This window comes from Pongo pygmaeus, chromosome 20 (genome assembly GCF_028885625.2).
Source record: "Pongo pygmaeus isolate AG05252 chromosome 20, NHGRI_mPonPyg2-v2.0_pri, whole genome shotgun sequence".
Classification (NCBI taxonomy): Eukaryota; Metazoa; Chordata; class Mammalia; order Primates; family Hominidae; genus Pongo; species Pongo pygmaeus.
In genome coordinates, this window is record NC_072393.2 from 59,598,800 (window position 1) to 59,621,156 (window position 22,357).

General features: G+C 42.1%; 3 protein-coding genes across 7 annotated transcripts in view; all 3 read left to right on the forward strand.

Annotated features, from left to right (window-relative positions):
- LOC129020865 (zinc finger protein 845) overlaps positions 1–14,387 on the forward strand; it is a 50,546-nt gene extending 36,159 nt beyond the window's left edge. For 2 of the 5 annotated variants that reach the window (XM_063658403.1, XM_063658402.1), the window contains exons 2-5: positions 795–882; positions 1,037–1,133; positions 5,048–5,174; positions 10,339–14,387. In XM_063658403.1, the coding sequence (XP_063514473.1) occupies positions 1,062–1,133; positions 5,048–5,174; positions 10,339–13,109 (2,970 nt within the window). In that variant the 5' untranslated portion in view covers positions 795–882; positions 1,037–1,061 and the 3' untranslated portion in view covers positions 13,110–14,387. Of the gene's footprint in view, positions 1–382; positions 485–794; positions 883–1,036; positions 1,134–5,047; positions 5,175–10,338 lie in introns of all 5 variants that reach the window. The other 3 variants (XM_063658401.1, XM_063658404.1, XM_054465747.2) reach the window with 3 other exon arrangements.
- Positions 13,426–14,387, forward strand: LOC134738852 (putative zinc finger protein 137). The gene has a single exon (XM_063658415.1). It carries the CDS (start codon positions 13,426–13,428, stop codon positions 13,762–13,764), a length of 339 nt encoding a protein of 112 aa, XP_063514485.1. The 3' UTR covers positions 13,765–14,387.
- A 5,725-nt stretch (positions 14,388–20,112) lies between these two features.
- Positions 20,113–22,118, forward strand: LOC129021103 (endogenous retrovirus group K member 19 Rec protein-like). Its single transcript, XM_054466155.1, has 2 exons — positions 20,113–20,373; positions 22,062–22,118. Exons 1-2 carry the CDS (start codon positions 20,113–20,115, stop codon positions 22,116–22,118), a joined length of 318 nt encoding a protein of 105 aa, XP_054322130.1.
- Positions 22,119–22,357: the final 239 nt, after the last annotated feature.

Consider the following 22,357-nt stretch of genomic DNA (forward strand, 5'->3'; position numbering starts at 1 on the left):
AGCCCTTAACTCTGCTGGGAGGATGAACAGCCATCTCCACCTTCACGTGTCCAAAGGTGACTTCCCAAACTTCCGTCAACGCATTCCCCCATGCTCCTGCACTCTCAGATGAGGGTGACCTTGTGCTTCCTAGGATATCGCTAAAATCTCAGCATGCTTTTAAAATGGAAAGGATAATTACATTATTTGTAAGGGTTTTAATTTGTAATATAAAGAAAAAATTACATGTTTACTCACAATGGGTAAAGAAATTCATCATTTTAAAAATTCTTTGGAGTCGTGGGAGAAAAATGTTAGAAGACCTCGTCCTTGCCTGATCTGCTCCCCAGGACCTCTCTGACCTCATCTCCTGCCTGTGTCCTCCTCCCTCCCTCTGCTCCAGCCATGCAGGCCTCTTTCCTGTTCCTGGGCCGAGGTTGCTCCCGCCTCAAGGCGTTCACGTGGGCTGTCCCTCTGCTGGAACTCACTGGCCCCTCAGCTGCAGGTGCAAACACCCCTCCTTCCCCAGGTCTCGGTTCTGATATCACCTTCTCGGTGGGGACTTCTGTGACCCACCCCCCATTTAACACTCCAGCTACACCCTCACCCCCTCCTCTGGTCCATATTGGCTGCTCTGCATGCTTCTTTTTGTTTTTTCACCTGCCACTGCCTGTAGGAGTTTATCGTCCCTGGTACAGTGGGCAGCAGAGGGGACTGTATTTCCTCAGAGTGAGGTCTCCTTTGTATGTGTGGTTGTGTTCCAGGGAGGGGGTGTGTTGATTCTCAGCAATAAACAACATATTTCTAACATTCAGGATTGACTTCTAAAGACTCTTCGTACATGAGGAAGAAACCCGGAAGAGGAAAAGGAAAGTAAAGGAGTCAGGGATGGCTCTTCCTCAGGTGAGATGATATTCTCGGGGGATTGTTCTGTCTCCTTCCTTTCAGAAACGCTGGGCCTTGGAGTTGGGAATCTTCTCTGAGTCTGAAGCATCCTGCCTGACAGGTTTGCTCGCCCTCACCCATGCCTTCCCTCAGTCTCTCTCATCTCCCTTAGATTCTATCTCTTGTGACCGAGTGACATGAACTTGGGAAGAGGCTGCACTGGGCATGGTCCTGGGAAGGGCTCACACCCAGACATGGATGGAGACGAGGTGAGGGTCCCATGGTGTCAGTGCTGTTGGGCAGCAGGGATTGTTCAGGGGCCACATCTGGATGCACTGTCAGCTCTCTGTGAACCAGAATTAGAGCAGCTGCCAATGGAAGTCACGTATTCATGTGCACAAAGTACGTGGTAAATTCTAGAAAAGGAGACCAATAAGGGCAAATGTTTTCTGCCTGATTTTATACTACATTTTTAGGTAATGGAGTGAGTTACTGTGTTTCTGACTCCAAAAATCTTACTAATTAGAATGGAAAGTTCATACATAGACATGAATGATACAAGATGTTTTATTCCATCATTACTTTAAGAATAGGAAATCAACCTAAATAATAGCAGGAGATTCATTAAACCATTCTTAGCACATTAAGCTCATGGAGACTGTGGTATTACTGTGGAGAGGCTTGTGAAACAGGTGTTTTCAGGAAAAATGGTTATAATTTTTCTCAAATATGGGAGCAGTACTTCCTTTTTATCCTAGAGGATGGTGCCATATTCTCATTCCACCTATTATTATTTTTATATTATTATAATATTATTATATTTTAAATATACAAAGTCTTTCTGTGTTGCCCAGGCTGAAGTGCAGTGGCATGATCTTGGCTCACGGCAACCTCCACCTCCCGGGTTCAAGAGATTCTCCTGCCTCAGCCTCCCAAGTATCTGGGATTATAGGCACGTGACACCACACCCGGCTAATTTAGTTGCATTTTTATTAGTGACGGGCTATCACCATGTTGGCCAGGCTGGTCTCAAACTTCTGACCTCAGGTGATCTGCCTGCCTCAGCCTCCCAGAGTGCTGGGATTACAGGCACGAGCCGTGCCCAGCCCCACCAATTATTATTAAATATATATTTTTATATTTAAACATCACATGATGTATATATTTGTTTTCTGATAAAACTCCAAGCAAAGCTGCAGCTTAGACCCATTGCCATAAAGCATCTCTTTTCCCTGTCACGTCCTCCACCCTCTTTCAGCCTCATTGTGGAGCCGCTACTGTCAGTTCTGTGCCATGGGTCAGAGCAAATCTCCCGCGTGTGTATTTCTGCATCGTTATGAGACTTTAGAAAAAATTCTGCGGTAAATTTAAAAAATATATATTTATGGTTTTACTTTAGGTTTGGGGCTCCACGTTCAGGTTTGTTACATAGGTAAACTAGGGTCATCGGGGTTTCTTGTACAGATTATTTCATCACTCTGGTATTAATCCCCGTATCCAATAGTTATTTATTTATTTATTTGAAACTGAGTTTTGCTCTTGTTGCCCAGGCTGGAGTATAATGGCATGATCTCGGCTCACTGCAACCACTGCCTCCCAGGTTCAGGCGATTCTCCTGCCTCAGCCTCCTGAGTAGGTGACATTACAGGTGCCTGCCACCACTCCTGGCTAGTTTTTGTATTTTTACTAGAGACAGGGTTTCACCATGTTGGCCAGGCTGGTCTTGAACTCCTGACCTCAGGTTTTCCACCCACCTCAGCCTCCCAAAGTGCTGGGATTACAAGTGTGGTCTACCGCGCCCAGCCCCCAGTAGTTATTTTTTTCTGCTCCTCTCCTTCTTCCCACCCTCCACCCTCAAGTAGACCACAGTGTCTGTTGTTTTGTTCTTTATGTTCCAGTAAATATTTTGCTTTGATATTTGATCTACTGGTTGTGAAAATTTACATGTTGTCATGTTAGTTAACATGGCTAGCTTGCCCTTTGACATCTGCATTGGAAATTGACTGGATGACATGTGGGTTCTTTGCGATTTTTCTCTGTATAAAGAGTGCCATAGTGGCTGCCTCTGTGCACGCCTGCATTACTACACATATCTGAAGATTCCTCCAGGTCAGGCAGTTAGTTGAAAGGGTGATTGCTTCCTCTAGGATGAGGCATTTCCTGTTTTCTTAGATCTGACAAGACTCCCCCCTGCCCCCAACTGCCAAGGTATCCTTTTCTACCAAGATGTGATTCTTCTTAAGTTAAACAAAACTTGCTACTTTTTATATTTTTAAAACCTTTCTATATATGCACACCCACATACACAAGTATACACACACGTATACATATACATACATATATACACATACAAATGTATATATTTTGAACATCTTTTATTTTTTTGAAAATCTGGGGGAAATGACAATCCTTTGTATTAACATCTAGTTTTTTGTGAGTCTGTGTAGGTTTTATTATTTTGTGGACATATGTATATATAAACTGCATTTTCATACTTTGAGTAATCTAGTTTTCATGTATTTTCTTTTATTTTGAGACTGGGTCTCACTGTGTTGCCGAGGCTGGAGCACAGTGGCGTGATCTTAGCTCACTGCAGCCTCCACCCTCAGGCTCAAGCCATCCTCCTACCTCAGGCTCCCAAGTAGCTGGAACCACAGGTGCCTGCCGCCATGCCCGGCTAATTTTTTTTTTTTTGAGATGGAGTCTCTGTCACCCAGGCTGGAGTGCAATGGTGAGATTTAGGATCACTGCAGCTTCTGCCTCCTGGGATCAAGCAATTCTCCTGCATCAGCCTCCTGGGTAACTGGGATAACAGGCATGTGCCACTGTGCCAGTCCGGATTTTAGTTTCTGATCCTGATCTTTCACTGTGGATGTTGTCATCTCTGAAGACATCACTCATACCCTGTCTCATCTAGATACTGAATGTCACTTGCATTGTCAATAAAAGTTTCTGGGCCAGGCACGGTGGATCACACCTGTAATCCTAGCACTTTGAGAGGCTGAGGCAGGCAGACCATGAAGTCAGGAGTTTGAGACCAACCTGGCCAATATGGTGAAACCCCGTTTCTACTAAAAATACAAAAATTAGCTAAGAGTAGTGGTGCACACCAGGAATCCCAGCTACTCAGGAGACTGAGGCAGGAGAATCACTTGATCCTGGGAGGTGGAGGTTGCAGTGAACTGAGATGGCACCTTTGCATTCCAGTCTGGGTGACAGAGTGAGATTCTGTCTCAAAAAGAAAAAAAAAGTTTCTAACATTTCTATAATGAGAACCCTACATTGATTTTTATTTTATTTATTTTATGTTATGTTATGTTATGTTATTTTGGGATGGAGTTTCACCCTTGTTGCCCAGGCTGGAGTGTAATGGCGCAATCTCAGCTCATGACAACCTCCGCCTCCCTGCTTCAAGCAATTCTCCTTCCTCAGCCTCCCAAGTAGCTGGGATTACAGGCATGCGCCACAACGCCTGGATAATTTTTGTGTTTTTTCTTTTTTAGTAGAAACGGGATTCTCCATGTGGGTCAGGCAAGTCTTGAACTCCCGACTTCAGGTGATCTGCCTGCCTCAGCCTCCCAAAATGCTGAAATTATAAGCATGAGGCACTGTGCCTGGCTCCTGCATTGATTTCTTTTGTGTGTATTTTTTGTATTATCCACAAACATCAGAAATTCATACTGAGAGGATATTGTGACCTCTTCAAAAGGTATAATAAGGCCAGGTGTGGTGGCTCATGCCTGTAATCTCAGCACTTTGCCAGGCTGAGGCAGGTGGATCACAAGGTCAGGAGTTCGAGATCAGCCTGACCAACATGGTGAAACCCTGTCTCTACTAAAAATACAAAAATTAGCCAGGTGCGATGGCACCAACCTGTAATTCCAGCTACTCATGAGGCTGAGGCAAGAGAATTGCTTGAACCTGTGAGGTGGAGGTTGCTGTGAGCCGAGATCATGCCACTGCACTCCGGCCTGGGTGACAGAGCGAGACTCCGTCTCAAAAAAAAAAGAAGTGTAATAAAACACAACTCAGAAGACATCATGTGGTGAAAAATCCCTTACTTGGATTTGTCAGAACATTCACTACAATTAAATCCATGCTTTCCCCTCTCTCCTCCTCTCATTTTCTGTAAAGATAAGATCTCCTCCCATAACCATTTCCTTAAAATGTGTTTTCATTTCAGGGTCTATTGACATTCAGGGATGTGGCCATAGAATTCTCTCAGGAGGAGTGGAAATGCCTGGACCCTGCTCAGAGGACTCTATACAGGGACGTGATGCTGGAGAATTATAGGAACCTGGTCTCCCTGGGTGAGGATAACTTCCCTCCAGAAGTGGGGATGTGCCCTTGTGTATCTTTGTATTTTCTCTTTTTTTAGATACAGTGTCTTACTCTTCCACCCAGGGTGGAGTGCACTGGTGTGATCATGGCTCACTGCAATCTTGAATTCCTGGGCTCAAGTGATTGTCCCACCTCAGCCTCCCCCGGTAGCTGGTACAGGTGCATGCCACTATGCCGGGCTACATTCTTAGTTTTTTTGTTTTTTTTTTTTGTAGTTGTTGTTTCTGTTTTTGTTTACAGACAAGGTCTTCCTGTGTTGTTGAAGCTGGTCTTGGTCTCCTGGGCTCAAGAGATTCTCCTCGGCCTCCTGAGTAGCTGGGATTACAGGCGCCAACCCCCATACCTAATTATTGGATTTATTTTTTAAATTATAGCGTATTTGTGTCTTTAGGGCTAATATGAGTTTTCTTTGGACAACATGTAGTTGGTTCTTGTTGATTGAGCCAGTCTTTGCCTTCTGAGTGCAGAGTTAAATATTTACATTTGAAGTATTACTGATGGAGAAGACCTTACCATTGTGTTTTTGTTTCATATTATCTGTATTTCTTGTAGGTTTTTTTTTTGTTATTCATTTCTCATTTATTACTTTTTGTATTTAATTGCTTTTTTGTATAGACATGCTTTGACTCCCTTCTTATTGACTTTTGTTTACGAGGGAGTGTCACTCTGTCGCCAAGGCAACAGTGCCATGTGCGATCTTGGCTCACCGCAGCCGGCTTCGCCTCTCGGGCTCAAAGAATTCTTGTGTGCCAGTGGTTCCCGCCTGTAATCCCAGCACTTAGGGAGGCCGAGGCAGGCAAATCCCCTGAGGTCAGGAGTTCAAAACCAGCCTGGCTAGCATGGCGAAATTCTATCTCTACTAAAATACAAAAATTAGCCAGACACGATGGTGGGTGCCTGTAATCTCAGTTACTCAGGAGGCTGACGCAGGAGAGTCGCTTGAACCCGGGAGGCGGAGGTTGCAGTGAACCACGATCATGCCACTGCACTAGAGTCTGAGCGACAGAGCGACACTCTGTCTCAAAAAAAAATTTTCATCACCTGCGAAAACTGTTCTTTCTCCACTAGAACTCTTTGTTATTTATGTTAGAATTATTTCTGTGTGTGTTGCATTTTCAGTATTACATGTGTACAGTGTTTTCTCATGCTGTTTTCCTCTAAATAATAGGAAAGTTGAATTATGAAGAAAAGGTACACTTATACAAGTTTCTGTGTCTATCCTTTTATTTGCTTATTTATTTCTTTCTTTATTTAACGAAGTTTTGTTCTGTCGCCCAGGCTGGAGTGCAATGGTACAGTCTCAGGTCACTGCAACCTCCGACTTCCGGGTTTAAGTGATTCTCCTGCCTCAGTTTTCCAAGTAGCTGGGATTACAGGCATATGCCACCATGCCTGGCTAATTTTGTATTTTTAGTAGAGACAGGGTTTCTCCTTGTTGGTCAGACTGGTCTCGAACTTCTGCCCTCAGGTGGTGATCCGCCTGCCTCGGCCTCTTAAAGTGCTGGGATTACAGGTGTGAACCACTGCGCCCAGCCTATCTGTCTTTTTATTTACCTTTACTGGAGAACTTTTTGTATATTTGTGGGTTGGAGTTACTCTTTAGACTTCTTTCATTTCTTTCTTTTTTTTTTTTTTTTTTTTGAGAAGGAGTCTCTGTCTGTTGCCCAGGCTGGAGTGCAGTGGCGCGATCTTGGCTAACTCCAGCCTCTGCCTCCCAGGTTCAAGTGATTCTCCTGCCTCAGTCTCCCAAGCAGCTGGGACTACAGGCACATGCCACCACACCCGGCTAATTTTTTTTTTTTTTCTGTAGAGATGGGGTTTCACCGTGTTAACCAGAAAGGTGCTGAAAGGATGGTGCTGATCTCCTGATCTTGTGATCCTCCTGCCTCAGCCTCCCAAAGTGCTGAGATCATAGGCATGAATCACCGTGCCCATCCAGCCTCAAAGTTTTTAAAACATGTTATTGTTATTAGATTGGCTTCAAGTATTGCAGTAGTACAGTCTCTAAACTTCCTTTGTTTAATAAGATTTGTCAGCCTTCCGTGATGTTGATGATGAGATGCTTCTGTTCCTGTCTCAGTCATTTCACTGTCCTCTCAGAAATAGCTTAGACTGGCCAGCCGAGGTGGCTCACACCTCTAATCCCAGCAGTTTGGGAGGCTGAGGTGAGTGGATCGCTTGAAGTCAGGAGTTTGAAACCAGTCTGGCCAACATGGTGAAACATCAAATCTACTAAATACAAAAAATTGGCCAAGTGGGGTGACTCACGCCTGTAATCCCAGTTCTTTGGGAGGCTGAGATGGGCGGATCACCTGAGTTAAGGAGTTTGAGGCCACCCTGGCCAACATGGCGAAACCCCGTCTCCACTAAAAATACAAAAATTAGCTGGGCATGGTGGCGGGCACCTGTTATCCCAAGTACTCGGGAGGCTGAGGCAGGAGAATCACTTGAACCTGAGAGGTGGAGGTTGCGGTGAGCCGACATTGTGCCACTTCACTCCAGCCCGAGTGACAGAGTGAGACTCCGGGCTGAGGTGGGAGAATCTCTTCAGGCAGGAGAATCATGCCATTACACTCCAGCCTGGGTGATAGAGTGGGACTCCATCTCAAAAACAAACAAAAAAGGAAATAGCTTAAACTGGGAGGCTTACAGCACAGACATTTATTTCTCATGAATTTGGAAAGTGGGAAATCCAAGAGCAAGGTGCCAGCCAAATAGGTTCCTGGTGAGAGCATTCTTCATAGTTTAGCCCAGTCACCTTCCTGCTGTGTCCTAATACAGTGGAAAGAGGAACAGGCAACGAGCTCTTTAATATCTCTTTTTATGAAAGCACAAGTCCTGTTCACAAGTAGTCAACACACATGACCAAATTCTCTCAAAGTCCCCATCTGCAGGGACATCCTGTTGGAGAATAAGAACTTTGAACCTGGCTTTTGGCCAATAAGAACATTCAGACCAGGGATCCTGCACCATATTGTTTGTTTTTATTGTGCAATTTGTCTTATACAGTGTTTTCTCTGATCTCAGTTTATAAATTTTCCCAGTACACATTCTATGTTTTATATGAGTGCATAGTGAACTAGATAACTAAGGCCAATGCATATATATGGAATTGCTGTATTGTCTGCCTGTTTCATAAATGTAGTTGTGACATCGTAGTTGCACCTTTTGACATTGTTAGTCAATTCTTTTTTTTTTTTGAGACGGAGTCTCACCCTGTCACCCAGGCTGGAGTGCAGTGATGCGATCTCGTCTCACTGCAACCTCTGTGTCCTGGATTCAAATGATTCTCCTGCCTCAGCCTCCTGAGTAGCTGGGATTACAGGCTCCCGCCACCATGCCCAGCTAATTTTTTTGTATTTTTAGTAGAGTTAGGGTTTCACCATGTTGGTCAGGCTGCTCCTGACCTCATATCCACCTGCCTTGGACTCCCAAAGTGCTGGGATTACAGGCATGAGCTACAGTGCCCAGCGATTAGTCACTTCTTATTCCTTATAATGCTGTGTATTTTTTTGACCTCATACATCGGAACGTAATGATCTTAACATGTATTTCAGTTCTTATATTGTATGCTGCTGGTAAGTAGAAATTGTGGCTTTTTTTGTTTTTTGTTTTTGTTTTGGTTTTGGTTTTTTTTGAGACAGAGTGGCACGATTTTGGCTCACTGCAAGCTCCACCTCCCGGGTTGATGCCATTCTCCTGCCTCAGCCTCCTGAGTAGCTGGGGCTACTGCCACCCGCCATCACACCTGGCTAATTTTTTTCTTTTATTTTTAGTAGAGATGGGGTTTCACCTTGTTAGCTAGGATCGTCTCGATCTCCTGACCTCATGATCTGCCCACCTCAGCCTCCCAAAGTGTTGGGATTACAGGCGTGAACCACCGTGCCCGGCTGTGGCTTTTTTCTTAATAGGAAATTGTTTAGAATTCTGCAGGCTGTATAAATGTACTTATTATTTGCTTGCTGATTTTATGGGTTACGTTATTTTACTAATTTTTATGATTTTACATAAGGCTTTTTGGTATGTGGTATGCAATATAACTGACACAGTCCACTCGTTAATGTCACAAAGTGCTGCCCGGAACTATGGCTCACACCTATAATCCCAGGAGTTTGGGAGGCTCAGGCGGGTAAATTGCTTGAGTCAAAAGTTCAAGGCCAGCCTGTCCAACATGGTGAAACCCCATCTCTACTAAAAATACAAAAATTGTCCAAGCATGGTGACACATGCCTTTAATCCCAGCTACTCAGGAGGCTGAGGCAGGAGAATGGCTTGAACCCAGCAGGTGGAGTTTACAGTGAGACGAGACTGGGCCATTACACTCCAGCCTGTTGTGACAGAGCGAGACTTCATCTCAAAAATATAAAAATACAAACAATTTCTTAAAATGTCACAACTTGCCTTTTCTGCATGAATATAAGTAATTTTATAAGTTATTCAGAAAAATATTGTATTAACTTTTTAATTTTTTGTTTGAGATGGACTCTCACTTTGTCACCCAGGCTGAAGTACAGTGGTGCAATCTCAGCTCACTGCAACCTCTGCCTCTTGGGCTCAAGCAATTCTTGTGCCTCAGCCTCCTGAGTAGCTGGGACTACAGGCATGGGCCACCATGCCTTGCTTAATTTTGTCATGTTTTCTCAGTGCTATGATTGTTGGACAGTACAGAATTTCCATTGATTTTGTTTATCCTTACATGAGCTTGTTGTGGATTATTTACCAATATAGTATATTGTGTGGTCCTTTAGCATTTATTTGTATACAGTAAACATGCTGTAAATATGAAGAATATATGCTTTTCTCCTCATTGATGTGACAGTGATATGTTTTTTGCAAAGTCTTATACACTTTAGGGTCACAGTGGAAAAATACTCCTTACTTTAGGCTTATATACATTTGTGCACTGTCAGTGTTTTGACATGATATTGGAAATAGGCTTCCATAGAAATGATTTGAAGTACATGTAATCGCCCTTTATTTATTGAAGAATCTTACCCTTTTGTGTTCCTAAACTTTCAAGATAATGTTTGGGAAGTTTAAAATAAGTATTCTTTTCAGTGTCACATTTACACATTTCAGTATTATTTACCATCTGTACTTAAGTGGAAACCTATTGCTGTTTATATTTTGTAGATATCTCTTCCAAATGCATGATGAAGGAGGTCTCATCAACAGCACAAGGCAATACAGAGGTGATCCACACAGGGACATTGCAAAGACATGAACGTCATCACATTGGAGATTTTTGCTTCCAGGAAATGGAGAAAGATATTCATGATTTTGAGTTTCAGTGGAAAGAAGATGAAAGAAATAGCCATGAAGCACCCATGACAGAAATCAAAGAGTTGACGGGTAGTACAAACCGACATGATCAAAGGCATGCTGAAAACAAGCCTATTAAAGATCAGCTTGGATTAAGCTTTCATTCACATCTGCCTGAACTGCACATATTTCAGACCGAAGGGAAGATTGATAATCAAGTTGGGAAGTCTATCAACAATGCTTCCTCGGTTTCAACATCCCAAAGAATTTCTTGTAGGCCTAAAACCCACACTTCTAATAACTATGGGAATAATTCCCTGAATTCTTCATTACTCACACAAAAACAGGAAGTACACATGAGAGAAAAATCTTTCCAATGTAGTGAGAGTGGCAAAGCCTTTAATTATAGCTCAGTCTTAAGGAAACATCAGATAATCCATTTAGGAGATAAACAATATAAATGTGATGTGTGTGGCAAGGTCTTTAATCAAAAGCGATACCTTGCATGTCATCGTAGATGTCACACTGGTGAGAAACCTTACAAGTGTAATGATTGTGGCAAGACATTCAGTCAGGAGTTAACCCTTACATGCCATCATAGACTTCATACTGGAGAGAAACATTACAAGTGCAGTGAGTGTGGCAAGACCTTCAATCGAAATTCAGCCCTTGTAATTCATAAGGCAATTCATACTGGAGAGAAATCTTACAAGTGTAATGAATGTGGCAAGACCTTCAGTCAAACGTCATACCTTGTATACCATCGTAGACTTCATACTGGAGAGAAACCTTACAAATGTGAAGAATGTGACAAAGCTTTCAGTTTCAAATCAAACCTTGAAAGACATAGGAAAATTCATACTGGAGAGAAACCTTACAAGTGTAATGAATGCAGCAGGACCTTTAGTCGGAAGTCATCCCTTACACGCCATCGTAGACTTCATACTGGAGAGAAACCTTATAAGTGTAATGATTGTGGTAAGACCTTCAGTCAGATGTCATCCCTTGTATACCATCGTAGACTTCATACTGGAGAGAAACCTTATAAATGTGAAGAATGTGATGAAGCTTTCAGTTTCAAATCAAACCTTGAAAGACATCGGAGAATTCATACTGGAGAGAAACCTTACAAGTGTAATGATTGTGGAAAGACCTTCAGTCAGACATCATCCCTTGTATACCATCGTAGACTTCATACTGGAGAGAAACCTTACAAATGTGAAGAATGTGATGAAGCTTTCAGTTTCAAATCAAACCTTGAAAGACATAGGATAATTCATACTGGAGAGAAACTTTACAAGTGTAATGAATGTGGCAAGACCTTTAGTCGGAAGTCATCCCTTACACGCCATCGTAGACTTCATACTGGAGAGAAACCTTACCAGTGTAATGAGTGTGGCAAAGCCTTTCGTGGGCAGTCAGCACTTATTTACCATCAAGCAATCCATGGTATAGGGAAACTTTACAAATGTAATGATTGTCACCAAGTGTTTAGTAATGCTACAACCATTGCAAATCATTGGAGACTCCATAATGAAGAGAGATTGTACAAGTGTAATAGATGTGGCAAATTTTTCAGACATCGCTCATACCTTGCAGTTCATTGGCGAACTCATAGTGGAGAGAAACCTTACAAATGTGAAGAATGTGATGAAGCTTTCAGTTTCAAATCAAACCTTCAAAGACATAGGAGAATTCATACTGGAGAGAAACCTTACAGGTGTAATGAATGTGGCAAGACCTTTAGTCGGAAGTCATACCTTACATGCCATCGTAGACTTCATACTGGAGAGAAACCTTACAAGTGTAATGAGTGTGGCAAGACCTTCGGTCGAAATTCAGCCCTTGTAATTCATAAGGCAATTCATACTGGAGAGAAACCTTACAAGTGTAATGAATGTGGCAAGACCTTCAGTCAGAAGTCATCCCTTACATGCCATCGTAGACTTCATACTGGAGAGAAACCTTACAAATGTGAAGAATGTGACAAAGTTTTCAGTCGCAAATCAAGCCTTGAAAAACACAGGAGAATTCATACTGGAGAGAAACCATACAAATGTAAGGTTTGTGACAAAGCTTTTGGGCGTGATTCACACCTGGCACAACATACTAGAATTCACACTGGAGAGAAACCTTACAAGTGTAATGAATGTGGCAAGAACTTCCGTCACAATTCAGCCCTTGTAATTCATAAGGCAATTCATAGTGGAGAGAAACCTTACAAGTGTAATGAGTGTGGCAAGACCTTCCGTCACAATTCAGCCCTTGAAATTCATAAGGCAATTCACACTGGAGAAAAACCTTACAAGTGTAGTGAATGTGGCAAGGTTTTTAATCGAAAAGCAAACCTTTCACGTCATCATAGACTTCATACTGGAGAGAAACCTTACAAGTGTAATAAATGTGGCAAGGTTTTTAATCAACAAGCACACCTTGCATGTCATCATAGAATTCATACTGGAGAGAAACCTTACAAGTGTAATGAGTGTGGCAAAACCTTCCGTCACAATTCAGTCCTTGTAATTCATAAGACAATTCATACTGGAGAGAAACCTTACAAGTGTAATGAATGTGGCAAGGTTTTTAATCGAAAAGCAAAACTCGTACGTCATCATAGAATTCATACCGGAGAGAAACATTAGAAATGTGAAGAATGTGACAAAGTTTACAGTTGTAAATCAAGTCTTGAAAGACAGGAGAATTCATAATGGAGAGAAAGCTTACAAATGTAAGAGTTTGTGACAAGAATCTCAGGAGTGATTCACACCTGGCCCAACAAACTAGAAGTCACACTGGAGAGAAACCTTACAAGTATACTGAGTGTGGCAGAGCCTTTAGTGGGCAGTCAACACTTATTCACCATCAGGCAATCCATGGTGTAGGGAAACTTTACAAATGTAATGATTCTCACAGTCTTCAGTAACGCTACAACCATTGCAAATCATTAGAGAATCCATAATGAAGAGAGATTTTAAAAGTGTAATAAATGTGGCAAATTTTTCAGACATTGTTCATACTTTGCAGTTCATCGGCGAACTCATGCTGGAGAGAAACCTTACAAATATCATGATTGTGGCAGGGTCTTCAGTCAAGCTTCATCTTATGCAAAACAGGAAAATTCATACAGGAGACAAACTTCACAAGTATGATGATTGCAGCAAAGCCTTTACTTCACGTTCACACCTAATTAGACATCAGAGAATCCATACTGGACAGAAATCTTACAAATGTCATCAGTGTGGCAAGGTCTTCAGTCCGAGATCACCCCTTGAGGAACATCAGAAAATTCATTTTTGAGATGATTGTTCCAAATGCAATGAGTATAGCAAACCATCATGAATTAATTGGCATTAGAGTCAGTTCAGCATTGACTTGAGTTTGAATTGACTTAGCATTGAGTTCAAGCATTAATTGACATTAAACTGTTTATGTTAAGAAGATTGGATCAGCAGGGTGGCTCACGCCTGTAATCCCAGCACTCTGGGAGGCCAAGACCAGTAGATCACTTGAGGTCAGGAGTTTGAGACCAGACTGGCCAACAGACATGAGTCACTTTTCCCAGCCTGTATTTTGTTTCTTTAATAAAAACTGTTAGGAGTTTTTATGGGTATGTGTTGAATCTAAATCACGTTTGTATAATCATTTAACAATATTAAGACTTCCAATCCATCAATATGGGTTGTATGTCTTTAGTTTTTTTGATCAATGTAGATTTCAAGGTACAAGCTTCTCACCTCCTTAATTCAGTTTATTTGTAAGTATTGTTTCATAGCAAATTGAAGTGTGTTCATAAGTTTCTTTAAACATTATTTATTGTTAATGTAAGGAAATTCAACTAATTTTGGGTGCTGATTTTGTATTCTGCAAATACACTGAGTGGGTTTATTAGTATCAGTAAAATCTTGGTTGATTCTTTGTGATTCTCTTTCTTTTTTTTTTGAGACAGTCTCGCTCTGTTACCCAGGCTGGAGTGTGTTGGCATGATCTTGGCTCACTGCAATCTCCGCCTCCCTGAGTCAAGTGAATCTCCTGCCTCAACCTCCTGAGTAGCTGCAACTACAGACCCATGCCACCATGCCTGGCTAATTTTTGTATTTTTAGTAGAGATGCGGTTTCCCCATGTTGGCAAAGATGGTCTCAGTCTCCTGACCTCATGATCCACCCTCCTTGGCCTCAAATCGCTGAGATTACAGCCATGAGCCACCACGCCCGGCTTTTTTTTTTTTTTTTCTTTTTTTTTGAGAGGGAGTCTCGTTCTTGTCACTTGGACTGGAGTGCAATGGCATGATCTTGGCTCACTGCAACCTCCACCTTTCCGGTTCAAGTGATTCTTCTGCCTCAGCCTACCGACTAACTGAGATTACAGGTGCCTGCCACCATGTCTGCGTAATTTTTTTGTATTTTTAGTAGAGACGGGGTTTCACCATGTTGACCAGGTTTGTCTTGAACTCCTGACTTCTGGTGATCCGCCCCCCTCAGCTTCCCAAAGTGCTGGGATTATGGGCGTGAGCCACCGCACCCAGCCAGTGATTTTCTATATAGAATGTCATATCACCTACAAAGAAATAATTTTTTTTTGAGACAGTGTCTTGCTCTGTCGCCAGGCTAGAATGCTGTGTCATGATCTTTGCTCACTGTAACCCCTGCCTCCTGCGTCCAAGCAATTCTCCTGTCTCAACCTCCTGAGTAGCTGGGACTACAGGTGCATGTCGCCACACCTGGCTAATTTATTTATTTTATTTCAGTAGAGATGGGGTTTCACTATGTTGGCCCAGATGGTGGGCCAACATGGTGAGAACCTTGAAAAGAACTTGAAAGAATCTCCTATGTTAGATCTCCTAACCTCATTATCCACCCACCTCGGACTGGGCAAATTGCAGGGATTACAGGTATGAGCCATGAGCCTGGCCCCAACAAATATAATTTTACTTCTGTCTTTCTGATTTGGATGAGTTTTATTTCTTTTGCTATTGCTCTGCCTAGGACAGCCAGTATTTATTGAATATAAGGAGTGAGAGCATTCTTGCATCATGCGATATCCTACAGGAAAACCATTCCATTTTCCTTTAATGGTTATTTCAGCTGTGGTCATTTCATGCATGGTTTTTATATTTTTGAGGTAAAACTCTGCCTATATTGTTTAGGATTTTTACGAAGAATGAATATTGAATTTTGTGAAATATTTTTTCTCTATCTATTGAGATAATGTGTTTTTTATCTGTCATTCTGTGCAAGTGTGTATCCCATTGATTTGAGTATGTTGAACCATCCTTGCATCCCATGAATAAGTAGCACTTGAATATTTACAATCCCTTTTTATATCCTCTTGAATACAGTTTGCTAGTATAAGGGTCTTCAAGAAGTTCATGGAAAAATACATATTATGAAAAATTTCTGCATAAATTTCACACTTTTTGTACCAAAATAAACCGGTATAAACTTGTTATAACATGTCTGAACAGGCTCTAGTTTGAGGCACTCAGAAGGATAAGACGTCAGTTTGAAAAGAACCTCTATCAGAGCAATACAAATTCTGTTAAAACAAGGAGAAACATCAAATTTATGGTGAGACCAGACGCAGTGGCTCAGGCCTGTATTCCCAGCAGTTTCAGAGGCCCAGGCAGGTGGGTTACGTGAGCCTAGGGATTCAAGACCAGCCTGGGCAACATAGGAGGGACCTCCTCTCTGCTAAAAGTAAAAAAAAAGTCAGCCAGGTGTGGTGGTGCACTGCTGTGGTCCCAGCTACTCTGGGTGCTGAAGTGGGAGGATCACTTGAACCAGGGATTTTGAGGCTGAAGTGAGCCCTGATCTCCCCACTGCACTTCAGCCTGGGTGACAGAGCTAGACCCTGTCTCAAACAAGGAAATAAATGAGAGGCATAATTCCTCCTTTGAGAATAAAGGAAAAGATTTCCCTTCCTTTTGTCTCTTTTCTCAGGACATTTATTTAGAAAATTTGTAAATGTATTTTCTCTGTCTTCAGAAGTAGTATTTTTTAGAAACAATAAAACTTGTTTTCATCTTAGTGGTGATCCAGGGGTGTCTTTCTAAAGGACTTGGGAGTTCTGTCTTTGAAATGTCAACAACAAAAAGATAGTACATCTATCTCAGTAGTAAATTAAAAACCCCATCTCTGAGATACAAAGGAGGTTGCAGTGAGTGGAGATTGTGCCACTGCACTCTAGCCTGGGCAACAAGAGTGAAACTACATCTCAAAAAAAAAGAAAAAAAAAATCAAGTAATTCCAAAGCTGTTGGACCTTTAAATAATCTTTTTTTTTTTTTTTTTTTTTTTTTTTTGAGATGGAGTACCCTTCTGCATCCCAGGGTGGAGTGTGGTGGCCTAATGTCAGCTCACTGCAACCTCCACCTCCCGGGTTAAAGTGAATCTCCTGCCTCAGCCTCCAGAGTAGCTGGTATTATAGGCATGCGCCACCAGGCCCAACTAATTTCTGTATTTCTAGAAGAGATGGGATTTTGCCGTGTTGGTCAGCTTGGTCTCCAACTCCAGACCTCAAGAAAGTGATCCGCCCACCTTGACTTCCCAAAGTGCTGGGATTACAGGCATGAGCCACCGCCTCTGGCCTCTTCTTTTTTTTCTTTTTTTTTTGAGATGGAGTTTCTCTTGTCACCCAGGCTGAAGTGAAATGACGCTATCTCAGCTCACTGCAACTTCTGCTTCCCGATTCAAGCAATTATCCTACCTCAGCCTAAACCTACCAAAATCAAAATGACTGGGAGAGTGACCTCTGGTCGTCCTCACTGCTACACTCCCACCAGCTCCATGACAGTTTAAAAATGCCATGGCAAAGTCAGAAAGCTATGCTATAAGGTCTAAAAAGGGGAAGCATGAATAATCCACCCCTTGTTTAGCAGATCATTAGGAACCAGGTGGTGATCTCACTCATCCCTGGCCTACGCACTCTGTCCTGCACCCCAGGCAGTGGCCCTAGGGAAGTCTCTGGAGCTGAGCACAGGGTGGATTCTCCCTCCTGAGTGAATGAGGAATAGGGAGAGGATTTCTACTCTGTTCTGTGGGCAGTCAGCATAAAATTGCTCTTTCCACCCAGGCAGAGATTTGCATTTTACATTCTAGTTTGCATCCCCGTTTCAGGCAATTCCAGGGCTTTTGAATTATGCTTCAGGATCCCGGGTGGGTCTCGCCTCCAAAACCTGGAAAAAACAGGCTGCGGAGCGAGGCAGAGCGAATTGTATGCCCCGCCCCGCCTCCAGGATCCCTGCCCGGCCGGCCACTTATCCACTTCCGTGCCACACCCCTTGCCCTTCGCGCCCCGCCCTGCCTCACCTGGGCCCCGCCCACCTTGTTAGGGTTCCTCCCAGGCCTGGCTCCTGTCCTGCGCAGCTTCACACAGACATGGAAGCGGATCACCTCAGTGAAGGTCACACTGCAGCGCGTGAGTTTCACTCTGTCTCTAGTTAAGTTGGCCCTTCGCAGGCCCCCAGCTCTGCTATACTTGGGACGTGGGGTCCCCAGAGACCTGGAAATTCCCGCCCCCCTTTCTCCACATAGAGCATATGGAGACTTCCCTGTGAGAGTCTGCAGGTCACTTCCTTTTGGGTTTTTTTGTTGTTGAGATGGAGTCTCACTCTGTCACCCAGGCTAGAGTGCAGTGGTGCGATCTTGGCTCACAGTGACCTTTGCAGCCCAGGTTCAAGCAATTCTCCTGCCTCAGCCTCCTGAGTAGCGAGGATTACAGGTGCCTGCCACCGTGCCCGGATAATTTTTGTAGTTTTTGGTGTAGACAGGGTTTCACCATCTTGGCCAGGCAGGTCTTGAACTCCTTGTCCGGCCTCTGAGCCCAAGCTAAGCCATCATATCCCCTGTGACGTGCACGTATACATCCAGATGGCCTGAAGCAACTGAAGAACCACAAAAGAAGTGAAAATAGGCAGTTCCTGCCTTAACTGATGACATTACCTTGTGACATTCCTTCTCCTGGACAATGAGTCTCAGAAGCTCCCCACTGAGTAAAAGGATATTAACCCCAGAGGCAACAAAAGAAATTAAATTAGTGGAAGAAAAAATTCAGTCAGCATAAATAAATAAAATAGATCCCTTAGCCTCACTCCAACTTTTGATTTTTGCTACTGCACATTTTCCAACAGGCATCATTGTTCAAAATACTGATCTTGTGGAGTGGTCATTCCTTCCTCACAGTACAATTAAGACTTTTACATTGTACTTGGATCAAATAGCTACATTAATTGGTCAGACAAGGTTACGAATAGTAAAATTGTGTGGAAATGACCCAGACAAAATAGTTGTTCCTTTAAACAAGAAACAAGTTAGACTAGCCTTTATCAATTCTGGTGCATGGCAGGTTAGTCTTGCTAATTTTGTGGGAATTATTGATAATCATTACCCAAAAACAAAAATCTTCCGGTTTTTAAAATTGACTACTTGGATTTTACCTAAAATTACCAGACATAAACCTTTAGAAAATGCTCTGACAGTGTTTACTGATGGTTCTAGCAATGGAAAAGTGGCTTACACAGAGCCAAAAGAGTGAGTCATCAAAACTCAACATCAGTCGGCTCAAAGAGCAGAGTTGGTTGCAGTCATTACAGTGTTACAAGACTTTGATCAACTTATTAATATAGTATCAGATTTGGCACATCTAGTACAGGCTACAAGGGATATTGAAACAGCTCTAATTAAATATAGCATAGATGATCAGTTAAACCAGCTGTTCAATTTATTACAACAAACTGTAAAAAAGAAATTTCCTATTTTATATTACTCATATTCGAGCACACACTAATTTACCAGGGCCTTTAACTAAAGCAAATGAACAAGCTGACTTACTGGTATCATCTGCATTCATAAAAGCACAAGAACTTCATGCTTTGACTCATGTAAATGCAGCGGGATTAAAAAACAAATTTGATGTCACATGGAAACAGGCAAAAAATATTGTACAACATCACACCCAGTGTCAAGTCCTACACCTGCCCACTCAGGAGGCAGGAGTTAATCCCAGAGGTCTATGTCCTAATGCATTATGGCAAATGGATGTCACACATGTACCTTCATTTGGAAGATTATCATGTGTCCATATAACAGTTGATACTTGTTCACATTTCATATGGGCAATCTGCCAAACAGGAGAAAGTACTTCCCATGTTAAAAAACAATTATTTTCTTGTTTTGCTGTAATGGGAGTTCCAGAAAAAATTAAAACTGACAATGGACCAGGATACATAGTAAAGCTTTCCAAAAATTCTTAAATCAGTGGAAAATTACACATACCACAGGAATTCCCTATAATTCCCAAGGACAGGCCATAGTTGAATGAACTAATAGAACACTCAAAACTCAATTAGTTAAACAAAAAGAAGGGGAGACAGTAAGGATTGTACCACTCCTCAGATGCAACTTAATCTAGCACTCTATACTTTAAATGTTTTAAACATTTATAGAAATCAGACTACTACCTCTGCAGAACAACATCTTACTGGTAAAAAGAACAGCCCACATGAAGGAAAACTGATTTGGTGGAAAGACAACAAAAATAAGACATGGAAAATAGGGAAGGTGGTAACACGGGGGAGAGGTTTTGCTTGTGTTTCACCAGGAGAAAATCAGCTTCCTGTTTAGATACCCACTAGACATTTGCAATTCTACAATGAACCCATCAGAGATGCAAAGAAAAGCACCTCCACGGAGATGGAAACACCACAATCAAACACCATCTATTCACAAGATGAACAAAATGGTGATGTCAGAAGAACAGATGAAGTTGCCATCCACCAAGAAAGCAGAGCCGCCAACTTGGGCACAATTAAAGAAGCTGACACAGTTACCAAAAAAAAGCCTAGAGAATGCAAAGGTGACACAAACTCCAGAGAACACACTGCTTGCAGCTTTGATGATTGTATCAATGGTGGTAAGTCTCCCCATGCCTGCAGGAGCAGCTGCAGCTAATTATACCTACTGGGTCTTTGTGTCTTTCCTGCCCTTAATTCGGGCAGTCACATGGATGGATAATCCTATTGAAGTATATGTTAACAATAGTGTATGTGTACCTGGCCCCATAGATGATCATTGCCCTGCCAAACCTGAGGAAGAAGGAATGATGATAAATATTTCCACTGGGTATCATTATCCTCCTATTTGCCTAGGGAGAGCACCACGATGTTGATGCCTGCAATCCAAAATTGGTTGGTAGAAGTACCTACTATTGGTACCACCAGTAGTTTTACTTATCACATGGTAAGTGGAATGTCACTCAGGCCACAGGTAAATTATTTACAGGACTTTTCTTATCAATGATCATTAAAATTTAGGCCTAAATGAAAACCTTGCCCCAAGGTAATTCCCAAAGGATCAAAAGGCACAGAAATTTTAGTTTGGGAAGAATGTGTGGCCGATAGTGCGGTGATATTACAAAACAATGAATTCAGAACTATTATAGATTGGGCACCTCGAGGTCAATACTACCACAATTGCACAGAACAAACTCAATCGTGTCCCAGTGCACAAGTGAGTCCAGCTGTTAATAGTGACTTAACAGAAAGTTTAGAGAAACATAAGCACAAGAAATTACATTCTTTCTACCCTTTGGAATGGGGAGAAAAAGGAATCTCTACTCCAAGACCAAAAATAATAAGTCCTGTTACTGGTCCTGAACATCCACAATTATGGATGCTTACTGTGGCCTCATATTGCATTAGAATTTGGTCTGGAAATCAAGCTATATAAAGAAGAGATCGCAAGCCATTTTATACTATCAACCTAAATTCCAGTCTAACCTTTCCTTTGCAAAGTTGTATAAAGCCCCCTTATATGCTAGTTGTAGGAAATATAGTTATTAAACCAGACTCCCAAACTATAACCTGTGAAAATTGCAGATTGTTTACTTGGATTGATTCGACTTTTAATTGGCAGCACTGTATTCTGCTAGTGAGAGCAAGAGAAGGCGTGTGGATCCCTGTGTCCATGGACTGACTGTGGGAGGCCTCGCCATCCGTCCATATTTTGACTGAAGTATTAAAAGCCATTTTAAATAGATCCAAAAGATTCTTTAATTGCAGTGATTATGGGACTAATTGCAGTCACAGCTACAGCCTCTGTGGTAGGAGTTTCATTGCACTCTTCTGCTCAGACAGTAAACTTTTTTAATTATTGGCAAAAGAATTCTACAAGATTGTGGAATTCACAATCTGGTATTGATCAAAAATTGGCAAATCAAATTAATGATCTTAGACAAAATGTTGTTTGGATGGGAGATAGGCTCATGAGCTTGGAACATCATTTCTGGTTACACTGTGACTGGAATATGTCACATTTTTGTATTACACCCTGAGCCTATAATGAGTCTGAACATCACTAGGACATGGCTAGATGCCATCTACAAGGAAGAGAAGATAATCTTACTTTAGACATTTCAAAATTAAAAGAAAAATTTTTGAGGCATCAAAAACCCATTTAAATTTGGTGCCAGGAACCAAGGCAATGCGAAAGCTGCTGATGGCCTCGCAAATCTTAACCCGGTCACTTGGGTTAAAACCATCAGAAGTTCCACTATTGTAAATTTTGTATTAATCCTTGTGTTCCTGTTCTGTGCATTGTTAGTCTGCAGGTGTACCCAGCAGCTCCGAAGAGACAGTGACCATTGAGAATGGGCAATGACGATGACGGTGGTTTTGTCAAAAAGAAAAGGGGGACATGTAAGGAAAAGAAAGAGAGATCAGACTGTTACTGTGTCTATGTAGAAAAGGAAGACATAAGAAACTCCATTTTGATCTGTATTAAGAAAAATTGTTCTGCTTTGAGATGCTGTTAATCTGTAACTTTAACCCCAACCCTGTGCTCACAGAAACATGTGCTGTATTGAATCAAGGTTTAATGGATAGGGCTGTGCAGGATGT

Excerpts from the sequence above, each read along its gene's own strand:
- LOC129021103 (XM_054466155.1), top strand. The coding sequence starts at position 20,113 with ATGAACCCATCAGAGATGCAAAGAAAAGCACCTCCACGGAGATGGAAA. Across the intron at positions 20,374-22,061 it reads TGATGATTGTATCAATGGTG|TCTGCAGGTGTACCCAGCAG; the intron begins GTAAGTCTCCCC and ends GTGCATTGTTAG.
- LOC134738852 (XM_063658415.1), top strand. The coding sequence starts at position 13,426 with ATGAAGAGAGATTTTAAAAGTGTAATAAATGTGGCAAATTTTTCAGAC.